We start from the raw sequence: 12,812 nt of genomic DNA, 5'->3' as shown, positions 1-12,812 counted from the left end.
TGATTGCATGTTATCCTGAAAGGAGGAATGGTGCAGAGTACCAAAAACCTCTGTTTTCTCCTCAGTTTTGGGCTGATACTGCCTCATGTTTTCAGATGCTTTCACTGACATCTGGCAATAATTTAAATACTGACTCACATTCTGTCGAAAATGTCAGCACAAGTGACCTTCATCATTAAATTTTCATTTGTTTGAACCTTTCCAGTAATTTTCATTGAAGAAAATGGAATATCCCTGGTTCAAATAACCAATTACTGTTTTCCAAGCAGTTTTCAGCACTGTTTTGTCCATCCCTGTGGCTGAGACATGCACTCTGCACAAGAGGGAGTAAATATATCCAAATTATTTTAGGGAGCCAATGTGATTCACCTCTGCAGCATCAGTTTGTTGTTTGCTCAGAGTTTTGCCCAAAGACAAAATGCCTAAAACAGGACCAAGCCCAGATTTAGTCCAGGGAAGGGCCAGGCTCAGTCAGCCCCAGTTTTTAATTTTGATTTTGTTCTTTGACCAATTGCATGCTCATAACAAAAAGGGGAGGTGTACAAAAAGGTGTCCAAATTCCCCCTGCCCAACCCTTCGAGTCCTTTTTCCCCCCAAAAAGGACTGAACTCTCACACAGGTGTTGCCCATTTGTAACAAAGGAATGGTCAGAAAAGACCATTAATTATCCTATTATTCCATGCCCAACATAATCTCAACGTGGCTCTCCCAAATGTGGTTGGATGTTTTACAGGCAAATCTTCAAATCTTTAAAAACTCTCACATAACATTTTATACCACTTTAAAGTGGTATTGTTACTGTGAATGACCCATAAAGATGATAAAGAAGCAGATTGAACACTGAAATTAAGATAATTTCCCCCTTATTTACAGTACAAAAATTTTATTTTTTTTTTGTTAGGATAATTTAAAGTTTAAAACTGAAGTAGACATACTCATTTTACAAACAAGATATTCTTCCATAAGTAGGACCATTAAAAACAGTAAACAAAAAAACCAAAAAGCTATCTTTACAAAAGCTCTGTGCATAGCAACTTCATACTGTATATAACTGACAAAGCAAAAAATAATTAAAAAAAAATACAACCCAAAAAAACAACCAGCCAACCCCAAATAAACCCCAAAACTATACAGGAGGGAGAAATGAGGCCTTAAATTACAGGAAGGAGGAATGGTTTGGAGAAACCATGCATATTGGAAATGTGCAAAGAAAGAGGGAGAGGAAGATGCTGTACCAAGATAAATTATGAGATCAAAACCAACTCTTCAGAAGTTATGACGAAATTTGTCGTTACCTATTGCAACACTTTCATCTTCCCAGTGGCAAAGAGGAAAACTCAGGGAATTGTCAACAGCAACCACTCACAGAGGACAGGTTTGCTTCTTACAGTGAAAACATTCTCACACACCAGTTCTGGAATCATCTTTTCCCTTTTGGTCGAGTGTTTTGCCACTGCCAAAGTCCTTTTTCATGGCCAAGGATTTCTGATTGTGTTTATTTAAAGGTGTTTTTCTCTGTAAACCTCAATTAATTCTATACTCATCTCTAGTACCATGATTTTCCTGCATAAGCAAAATCCATGTTCGAAATAATTCCTAGGTTTCTTTTCTTTTCTTTTCTTTTTTTCTTTTTTTTTTTTTCTCAAAACAAGCCAGATTTTTCATATTTGCATCAACACAGGCAATTCCTCTTCTGCAAATGCTTGGAGCAGGTTTTCAGGAAGGTTTCTCTTTTTCACTTGGACTCATGGCAACTGGGCAAGTGGACAGAACTAATAAAAATAACTGAAGGGTGAAAGGAATGTTCAGTGTTCCAGAAACTTTCCTTTTTTTTTATTTTTTATTGCCAGACTGTCATTTTTACCCCTGAATCTTCCCAACATTTCAGTGATGTGGTAGATCTTTCTTTCATCTACCTGTGCTGACTAAGCAAAAATAAAACAGAAGGATGGACAGACCCCAGCTTTTCCCATGAAATATCTCCTATTTTTTTCAGCTGGAAAATTTCCTGACTGAGATTTTGTAATGAAAATCCCATTTGTTAAGAAAAAATAAGAGGATTTAAGGTGGCAAACTGCTGCTCTCCAGCAGGTGGTCTAGAAATTCCTATTGATCTGGAATATTTGCCTGACAGAATATTGAGCGGATTTGATGATCAATATTAGAAGTAGCCAGTATGGAGAAGGGCAGGGGGAATATTCAGAATCTTCATGCTTCAGAGCAGTTTGGGGGTTCAGTAGGTGGGAATGGAGGAAGGGATTTGATAGAATGAGCCTGGTAAGATAATTTTTGGAATTAGGACTCAATGTGTTTTGACTGAAAATTATGGAAGTTTTAATCCCAACTCCTCCAGTCCTTAATCCATTTTTATCCCTGGATAAATGCATAATTCCAAACATGAATTTGGACTTCCTGCTTTGCCCTGCTGGGATATCACTACCTATGAATATATGGAATATTTTGGGGGTTTTGTTGTTGCTGTTTTGCTGTTTGGAACATCCAGGTCAGACCCTGCACCGTGTTGTTATCACAGATACACTGACAACTCCAGAGCTTTTAGCATCTCTGATCCTTTGATATTTCAGAGCTCACTTGGTTTCAGGGGTGCTGATTGACCTCCTTGGTGGCACGAGGGGCACACAGAGAACCCCAAAGGACAATCAACCTGCAGCTGTAACTAACAGGGATTTATTTCATTTCATTGTTTGTGGAACTCAGACAGTTTCAATACTCTGACTGTGAAATATTAATTGTATCCATGTTTCTTAAGCCCACATTATTCCCACCAAATCTCTCCTTAAATTGTCATTTTTGCTGATATAAGTTGGGCCTTGAGTTTTAGAAGAGATCAACCCTCCTCTACCTTTTCAAAATGGGACTCAATGGCATTGAGAAGGCACCAAATGAAGACCCTGCCAAACCTCCCAGCACAGTCATGAACACAAAACTCCTTCCCAGCACGTGGGACTTCCTTTAGGGATGGCCAGAGCAGCGCAGTTGGTGTCTCCAGTCCCTCTGAGATCTCCTGCAGAACTCCACATGCAGGGAATGGATTTATCCCGTGGACTGAACTGTGCACTGTGCCAGGAAGGGAACCTGGGGCACCTGGTGCCATCCTTGGAAGTGTTTGTTCCATCCCTGGCAGTGCCCAAGGCCAGGCTGGACACTGGGGCTGGAGCACCTGGGACAGTGGAGGTGTCCCTGCCATGGCAGGGGTGGCACTGGACGGGCTCTAAGGTCCCTTCCCACCCCAGCATTCCAGGATTTTCTGATTCCCTGCCCTGCTCTCCCAAACCCTGTCCCTCAGCTTAACTGGAATTTTTGCAATTTAGAATCACAGAATTTCTAGGTTGGAAGAGACCTTTAAGATCATTGAGTCCAACACATGTTCTAACACCTCAACTAGATCATGGCACCAAGTGCCACATCCAGCCTTTTTTTAAACACATCGAGGGGCGGTGAATCCACCATCTCCCTGGGTGGATGATTCCAGTATTTGACCACTCTTAATCACTTCAAGCACCAAGTGTCTGAGTCCAGGTAAAAGCTCAGGGACCATACCTACACCTACTGGGGGTTGACATACCAGTGTCAGTAAAGCAGTGATTCCAAAGTCTTGCTGGTTTAACTGGAATTTAGAATCACAGAATCACAGAATTTCTAGGTTGGAAGAGACCTTTAAGATCAACCCCCTCAGTCTCCCATCACCACCCAGCTGTGGACCTGGAGAGGCTTTTTGGCTCTCCCTAATCCCAGTTAGCTCCCCAACAGCCCCAGAAGAGCTCAGCCATATGAGTTGTCCCAGTTTCACCATCCCAAGCCCAGCTCAACTTCTACCACCCCTAAAGATCACCAGAACACAATTTTCCCTACCCATCCTTTAAACTACTGGCAAATGGACAAGTTCAGATCCTGGGGCCTTATTTAGGATTTATTGATTAACATCAAGATGTTTCCATAGGAACAACTGTCCATGCAGCCATGAATTGTGTGGATTTTAGAGGGGTCTATGGAGTGTAGCTGATTTTACTTTTTCCCCCACTAAAAATGGCTTTCCAACAACCAAATTCTTTTGAGTGTTCTCTGGTTTAGTTGGATAATTCATTATTTGTTTTATCAGACTTGTCCTCACCTTCCAATTTCAGGAGAGGAGATGCAAAGGAGAACTAAACTCTTTTTTTTAGGCTAAAATGCAGAAAAACTCAGAGCGATTGATTACCTCTATGACTTCAATATACAAGTGGCAAATACTTACCATTTTTAATGACTCAGGATAAAAGTGCATAAATCATTCAAATACATGTTCACCCTTTATAAATGCACCCTTAATATGAAGCATAACTGAACTTAAGGTGTTCTAACTACATGGAAAACCCCAGAGAACCCTTCCCCTCCTAATTCATACATTGAATCTATAAAATAAACTCAGTACCTCATGAAAAATCTGATTCATTCAAATCCCTAAGTGCCACTCACTCATCGGCTGGGTCTTTGAGACTTAGCAGTTAATCTTAGTACCTGAATATTTTAATTGAAGCAAAAAATGGAAAGAGGGGAAAGATGAGGAGGGTGAAAAAATTCCTACATGAGCTGTTTACCACAATGTAGGTGAAAGTTTCTGAGGGTTTTGTTAATCAGAAAGAATCCTATACATCCTTGCACATGAATTCAGTAAGGGAGGGGGAAGTGAGGAGCAATTGCAGCAGTAATAATATATCTCAAACTTATCACTACATTTTTGCATCATCTGTCTTCATTGTACAACTGGAGGAAAAAATCCAAAACAGGGTTTAATTTCTACCTCTACATACAATAAGTTACAAGTTTATTTATTTAAATAATTGTAAAACATCTTACATTTTTTAAAGAGGTTAAACTATAAGCAAATACACACATACACCAAAGTTCCATCATTCATGTCAGTTTGTCCTAGAAATTCTTTCATGCTGGTACCCTGTTTTGTTGAATTGTTTTTCTGCATAAAGTAAATCGATATCTGAAAGGCTCCATAGAAAATAGAAACTTCAACTTTTTTACCCCTACAAAGTAAAACAAATTGTATCCAAAATATCAACCTTGAATCATTTTGCCAATTTCTTTTTTTCCTTTGAATATTTTACAAATCTTAGGAAGGTTTTCATGTCTTCCAGGAAAGACTTTGCATTTCTAATTCCATTCTGCCAACTCTTGTTCATCCTGGCTCTTGCTGATTCTTCATTCCCAATGTCTGAGGAGTTGATGTGGTTGTGTCAGAAATATGAAACAGGAAAATGATGCAGACTTCTATCTCGTCCAATCCATAAAAAATGTTCCTTTTTTTTCCTGGGCCTGGCTTTTCCCCAAAAAAGAGCTTTTAGTGCTATTTTTTTTCTTTTTAGTGGTCCATCACAATAAGTAGTTTTGTGCTGTAAAAGAAAAATGAAAAAAAAAGGAGGAAAAAAGGGAAGAGGGAGGGAGAGCTGCAAAGCTGCCCCTTCCTTACATCGGGGGAATGACAAGACCAGTCATGGCTGAAAAAGAAAAGTGAAAAAGATGAAATTGTGACAAAATGTTATGGAACAAAATCTATTTGAGCCCTTCACCCTCCTGTGAGCAGTCAGGAATCACAGGAAGGGCCTGATCTGAGGTCAGATTAGAGTTTTTGTGTCTTTAAAGTCTTTTGGTGCTCTGGTGAGATCTGTGAGGACTGACTGTGACACAGGCAATGGGCAAAGGGCTGCTCCAGGGTAAAAAGGAATAAATTCCTTCCTGTGAGATTGGGGAGGGGCTGGGATGGAATTCCCAGGGAGCTGTGGCTGCCCCTGGATCCCTGGCAGTGCCCAAGGCCAGGCTGGAGCCCCTGGGACAGTGGGAGCTGTCCCTGCCAGGGCAGGGGTGGCACTGGGTGGGATTTAAGTCCCTTCCCAAACCACTCCATGGTTTTCTGATTCTGTGAAAAGCCCAGGCCCACCAGAGTTATTAAGTGGATGGAAAAGGGAGAGGATTAATTCAATTCATGTGTGTGAATTGCAGAAAAACCTTCCCATTTTTGGGTTCTTATCTCTGGAGAGAAGTCCTTGGAGGTGGGCATTGCTCAGAACTCTCCCCAAATTCAGATTTCTCAAGCTGAACACTCAAAACCATCCTCAAAATCCAAAACTGAGCAGGGTCTGTGCTCCCTACCCACTCAGCTTGGAAGGGCTGGGAGCAGGGAAAGGTGTGGAAGCAAAGAGAGCTCCCCTGTGCTCCTGACAAGACCAAACCAGGGAACTCCAAGCCCTGGGTTTGCCAGTCTGGTTCCAGTGGAAACGGCCTCACATCCTCACTGTGCTTCCCCCAGTGTCTGAGTCACTGCAGCCCTACCTGGCACCCTCCCAGAGCACTGGGCTTATTAATTATTAGTAAATTAATTATTAGTCACCCTCCTGCCTTTAATTGCAGCTCCTGTAGCCACCAGCAGCAGCTTTGGAGCTGCCTGGGACCGGTGCTGCTCCCGAGGTTTGAGGGGTAAGCTGAGTTTGGATGTATTTATATAACAAATGAGTCAGTCACGTTTTCAAAGGGGCCTCGCTGCAGTGCAGGGTCCTATTCCTGCAAAGATTTGTGTTCACTGCAATTTGGGGAATTATTGGTGTGTTTAAAGGCCCGGCCCACTGAGAATTCATTTCACCCTTTCCTTGAGAGGGTTTAAAAACGTGCTTTGGGCAGGTTCCTGAGCTAACACAAGTCTGTTACTGGAGCTGTGTTTTTAAACAACTGTGGATATGGTCTGTGGTTTAATACAATAGGAAAATAAATATTTTCATATTTTCTTACTGACTGGGGCTAAAGTCCTTGCCAATTTTAGCAGATAGCTGAAAGGGAAAGTGAAACTCAACAGCCTGAAGTCAAACAGATACCTTTTGTAATTGCTTTGGAATTTGCTTCATATTTTCAATCCTAAATAAAACAGGTAAACACTTTGATGCCTGTTTTTGGGATATGTGTGAGTGCATTAGAAGAGAGATTTTCTGATGACACCAAGGATGCTGCTCCATTCCTGCTCCTCACCCCCAAACCCCAAAAATAATCCTGCTGGAGGTGTCCCAGAGTGACATGGAGAGCTGGCTCTTGACCCCATGCCTGCCCCTCTGTCCCTAGAAAGGAAAACTTGATTTAGCCTTGGATTTGTGCCCAGCTCCAGGCTCTGCTGGGCTGGAGGAGGATGTGAGCTCATGCCTTCTGTGCTGGCTCCTTTGTTTTGCTGAGAAAAGAAGAAAACCCTACAAATTTGTGAAAGTTGCAACGCTGGTATGTTTATTACAGCGCTGGACACGTGGAGATTGCTCTCCTCAAAAAAGGCATGTGTGCCTCCGAGAACTTCAGGTCCCTTATTATCTGTCTCTCAAATACATATGTATACAGTTTCACAACAGGCTCATACATATTCATTTTTATGGGTTTCGTGTGACATTTACCACTAGTTCCTTTTTATCAGAAAGAATTCTGAGGTCAGGCTGACTTGCCCTTACAGCAGTCCCTGTCTCTCTCTATCATCTTCTGTCTCCCTCCCTTTATATCTGTCCTTTACTGAAGTAACTTCACTGAGCTTAGGCCTTGCAGTCTGGCTAAATAACTCTGGTTTCTAACCACAGACTCAACTCAAAAACGTACATTTCACCTAAATTAAAATGGATTTCTATTTTGGAAAATTTTCACTTTGCTTCACCATCCCACAGGTGTCCCAGGGGAGCAGATCCTCGTGCTCTGCTCCAGGCAGAATCACCCAGGCTGCCTGCAGGAGTTTAAAGGGTTTAAAGTCTGAGGTGTCCTGGCTGGGTCTTTGCCTGAAGCAAGTAAAGGAGCACCTGCACAGACAGTGCCTGGCTTGTCCCCATCCAGGATGACCTTTCCTGGCTGTGGGATGTCTGGGCACAGCTGGAGGACAGCCTAATTTCAGCCGTTCAGGAGCTGGTGCCAGTGTTGCTTCAGCTCTGCTCCCAAGAGAGCCAGTCCATAATGGCATAAATGCTTTTTTGTGATGCTATTTTTATTAACAGTATTTTTGCTTTTTTTAATCAAGGAAAACTTCCAGCAAAGCAAAGCAAAGCTAGAACCTGAGTTTCTGCCATGTCTCTTCAAAGATATTTTGAGAAAACTTGTCGATGCATCATTTTGGGAAGTTGCTTAACTTTAAATGAAAGCCCATTTTTTACTGTAGGATTAGAGATATTAATAATAAAATAATGTATGTATTGGAATGAACAGGTTTCCAGAGAAGCTGTGGCTTCTCCATCCCTGGAAGTGTCCAAGGCCAGGTTGGATGGGGCTTGGAGCAGCCTGGGATAGTGGAAGGTGTCCTTGCCCTGGCAGGGAGTGGGACTGGATGGGTTTTGATGTCCCTCCCAAATGATCCTGGGATTTTGTGATTCCACAATCTGATATAGCAAATTCTATAACACAGAACATACGCGCAAAGCCTGATTTGTGTCACTGGCATTTCATTCTCAGCCTCACCTCTTCCTGCAACAAAGAATGAGTTGGTGCAGGAATATTGGCTGGAATTCTCACCTGGTTTTCCCCAGCTCATCTCTCAGCTTCTCTCTCTTTTCACACACCCTGCTCTGCCCATTTCCACCCCACCTCCACTCCCCGTTGGGGCTGCACTGTCAAAAGCCTATTCCCAGCCTGGATCGCTTTTTATTGAATGTTTGGGAGGTTTGGATTAAGGTCTTACACTGCTAGCAAAGCTGTAATTATTTTTGCCTGTATTACTATATATTGAATCGATGTAACTTTTCAATAAAGGTGGTTCAATGCAGGACACTCCCTGATGAGTTGGGAATATAGCAACCACCAGTCATTATCCCAGAGGGTCTTTTTTTTTTCTCTTGGAGGGAAATGGAAAAAGAATTAGAGATGAGCCTTATTGTATTAACCTTGACAGCTTGCAATTATCAACTGAAACACTTGATTAAAATTGTCACAAGGTTGGAGAATTTTTTTATAAATAAATAATCAAAGATGGGTAGCACCCAGATGATCTGGTGATAGGCACCTTTAATGGGTGTAATTAATAATGATCACAAGCCTGGTGAGTACAAGTGGCCTTTGGAAAAATGTCTTGGAGTGGAAAAGGACTCGCTGCAATTCAAACGTGAGAGCTGGGAAGGGAATTAGTGCTGAACTCCAGGATCATGGAATGGTTTGGGTTAGGAGGGACATTACAGCTGATCTCACCCAGCCCCTGCCATGCAGGAACACCTCCCACTGTCCCAGGCTGCTCTAACCCGGCCTTGGACATTCCCAGGGCTGGGGCAGCCACAGCTGCTCTGGGAATCCCACCCAAGCTCCTTCCCGCCCTCACAGGGAGCAAATCCTCCTCAAATGCATTCATGGGGAAAAACCACTCCCTGTAAACTGCTGGAATAATGGGAATGCAAATCTGAGGATGAAGATTGCACAACTGCTCCTGCTTAGATTGGTTTTAATCCAGGTTTAAATACTGCTGTGGTTAACACTTATGGAAACTCTAATCTAGATTTTCATTGCTGCCTGTAAGGAGAGTGGCATGCTCTGAGGGGCTGGTGAAGGAGAAGAAGATGAAGATGAAGAAGAAGAAGAAGAAGAAGAAGAAGAAGAAGAAGAAGAAGAAGAAGAAGAAGAAGAAAAAGGAGAAAAAGAAGAAGAAGAAAAAGGAGAAAAAGAAGAAAAAGAAGAAGACGAAGAAGACAGGAGAAGGAGAAGGAGAAGGAGAAGGAGAAGGAGAAGGAGAAGGAGAAGAAGATGACAAAGAAAATGACAAAGAAGAAAAAGAAGAAGTAGAAGACAAAGAAGATAGAAGGAGAAGGAGAAAGAGAAGAAGATTATCATCCTCTAAATGTAGATATATAATTCTATAATATATCTATTATTATGATTTATTGAGGAGATGTTTTCCACATGTTATGGGTGGGGAAATTCAGGGTTAATGGAATTTGGAAAGGGGCCTGCACATATTCACTGCTTGCCCTGTGCTTTTGCTATTCTCTCTCCGGCAGCATTTTTGGATACCTAAGTTTGATAAATAAGTAAATAAATCCTAAATTCCATGCCCAGCACACCCATCCCTGGTTTCCAGCCCCAGGGGGGCATGGCAGAGGGCATTATCCATCTCCCACTGCCTCAGCCCAGGCAAGAAGCCTCTTTGGGAGCCTCCTGTTGACTTTTTGGCCACATCTGTCTGTCAGCACTGTGGGAACGTTAATTTGGATATCAGGCTGTGTGTACCTGGATCTTTTCCAAAGCATGTGCTCCCCAGCTTGCATCAATTTAAATATTTCAGTTGGAATTTGCATCCATGGCTGAAAGAGTTCAATAGTCACCAAGACCTGGTGTAACAAACCTTGTTTCTGCTTGCTGTGTCACTGACCAGTCCTGCTTTATTGGATACTTAAATTTATGAGTATAATTATGTTTGTGTTGATGTACAGGTAGAAATCCCACAAAGAAAGGGATGTGGTTAATAAATTCTGTATCTATTTATCTCTGATTTTGCTAATTCAGCAATTATTCACAACCTTAACTCATAGATTAATCCTGACCAGCTCAGGACTGGATTGTGGTCAGGAGAAATGGATGGATGTCAGATTTTAGCTTTGAGGTTTTGTTATATTTAATATTAAAGATCAATTTTTAGAATCTCTCATTGATTACTGATTTATAGACTGGATAAAATACGTTGTGAACACCAAATGGCATGGATGGCACCAGCTGATCTCCAGTACTTTATTTCTTTATAGGTTGAAAGAGAGATAAACTCTTTCTAAGCAGAGCATTGAGTGTTACCTTAAGGAAAATTATTAATTTAAATATTTTAGTAATTTCTTAATCTGTCCTTTTTCTGTCTCCCAGAAGCAGCCTGAGTGGTTTTCTCTCTGATTTGTGTTTAGCACCACCTCAGGTAACTCCTTAGTATTTAGGCTTAATATTTAGGCCTTCTTTACATAACAGACAAGTTTAAAGCAGACTTAAATCTGTGCATTCACATGGTGAGATCAATGGATCTAGCCATTCATGGGAAGAAAATTACCTTAGGAAAGAGTGGATTTTCTTGTAATTGAGGCAGGGGAAGAAGCTGTTTCAGAATTCTCTGAGTTAGCTCTTAAAAATGTTACTGTTTTTGTTCAGCACACTTAGAATTTCCTTATTACGTACAATAATCACACTCTCTGCAAGTTCCTGTGGCCCAGCTAAGGGTTTCTATCACACCCAGCCAAACAGGTGCTGTTTGTGGGGCTCATTTGGAATTACCACTGGCTCTTGGCACGGCTCAATTCCCAGAGCTGTGTTTCCTAGGCTATCTCCAGTGAAGTCTGAAGGAGCCAGATGACTTCCCAGGCCCAATAAAGGCATTTTTTATGGAGACTTGGAGCATATTTATGTGCTGCACACACCCCCCCAGCCTGTTAAAAGCAAGAATTCGGTACAGGTTTCCATTCTTATCTTACTGCTCACATTTGTTTCACAGATCACCTTTAAAAGGGCTGTAAATGGGCTGTGGGGCTCAATTCCCGGGCTGAGCCTAAACCTTGCAGCAGGTTTGTGTTCTGGACAGAGCTGGGGATTAACTCTGCTCTGTTTAACAGCTCCCCCAAGCCTGAGGAGAAGGCATTCCCCACAAAAGAGCTGATATTCCCCTATATTCCAGGGAAAGGTGTCCCTGCCTGTGCTGGGGGTTGGAACTGGATCTTTAAGGTCCTTTCCCAGCCCAAACCATTCTGGGGTTGAAACACATTGGGTCAGAACCTTCCTGTGAAAATCAGTGCCTGGCCCTTGCTCTAAAGCCAAAAGCTTGGATTGATCCTCTAATCCAGCTGGGCTGGGGCAGGTTTTCACTCCTGAGCCCTGTGGTAGCCATGTGATGGCACTCAGGGTGGCACCTGGTGGCACTCAGTCGTGGCTGGTGGCACTTGGGTGGTTTTCCCAATGGAAGCTTTGGTGTGAATGAGCAGGAGCACATCCCACTTTGGTAGGAATGAACAGGAGCACATCCCACTTTGGTAGGAATGAACAGGAGCACATCCCACTGATGGGAATGAATGAGCAGGAGCAGATCCCACTGATGGGGATGAGCAGGAGCACATCCCACTTTGGTAGGAATGAACAGGAGCACATCCCACTGATGGGAATGAACAGGAGCACATCCCAGTGATGGGAATGAACAGGAGCACATCCCACTTTGGTAGGAATGAGCAGGAGCACATCCCAGTTTGGTATGGATGAACAGGAGCACATTTCACTTTGGTATGAGTGAACAGGAGCCCATCCCACTTTGGTGGGAATGAGCAGGAGCACATCCCACTTTGGTATGAGTGAACAGGAGCCCATCCCACTTTGGTATGAATGAACAGGAGCCCATCCCACTTTGGTAGGAATGAACAGGAGCACATCCCACTTTGGTAGGAATGAACAGGAGCACATCCCACTTTGGTAGGAATGAACAGGAGCCCTTTGCTCACCTCTGAAGCCGTTCCCGTTGCCGCTGGAGCAGGCAGGGGAGGGGGAGCCCTGGGGTCTGATGACAGGAGCAAAGGCACTCTTCTGTTTGACTGCAGGGAACACCGAGGAGGAGAACGGGAGGATGGAAGAAGTGCTGGAGGAGCCGACTGTTGGACTTGAAGACATCACTGCCAAAGGGAGAAAAGGAATTTCTTGTCAGAAAATCAGTAAAACTGTTTCAAGAATCCATTGTGTGATTCCATGTTTTACCTCTCAAAGGAGGTCACGTTCTCTCAGTGAGTAAAATTAGAGTAAGTCTGAAGTAGAGAGGGACTTAAACTGAATAGTTCAGAACAAACAGTGCTTAATTATTT

General features: G+C 42.7%; 1 protein-coding gene across 3 annotated transcripts in view; it reads right to left on the bottom strand.

Annotated features, from left to right (window-relative positions):
- Positions 1-4,278: 4,278 nt before the first annotated feature.
- The window catches only part of EBF2 (EBF transcription factor 2), a 128,569-nt gene continuing 120,035 nt past the window's right edge, over positions 4,279-12,812 (bottom strand). The window contains exons 15-16 of one of the 3 annotated variants that reach the window (XM_064731175.1): positions 12,459-12,626; positions 4,279-5,405 (exon numbers count right to left, since the gene is read on the bottom strand). In XM_064731175.1, coding sequence (XP_064587245.1) covers positions 5,386-5,405; positions 12,459-12,626 — 188 coding nt within the window. In that variant the 3' untranslated portion in view covers positions 4,279-5,385. Of the gene's footprint in view, positions 5,406-5,478; positions 5,511-9,488; positions 9,543-12,458; positions 12,627-12,812 lie in introns of those variants that run through there. The other 2 variants (XM_064731174.1, XM_064731173.1) reach the window with 2 other exon arrangements.

Source organism: Zonotrichia leucophrys, chromosome 22 (genome assembly GCF_028769735.1).
Source record: "Zonotrichia leucophrys gambelii isolate GWCS_2022_RI chromosome 22, RI_Zleu_2.0, whole genome shotgun sequence".
Taxonomy (NCBI): Eukaryota; Metazoa; Chordata; class Aves; order Passeriformes; family Passerellidae; genus Zonotrichia; species Zonotrichia leucophrys.
This window is presented reverse-complemented; position numbering and strand designations above follow the sequence as displayed.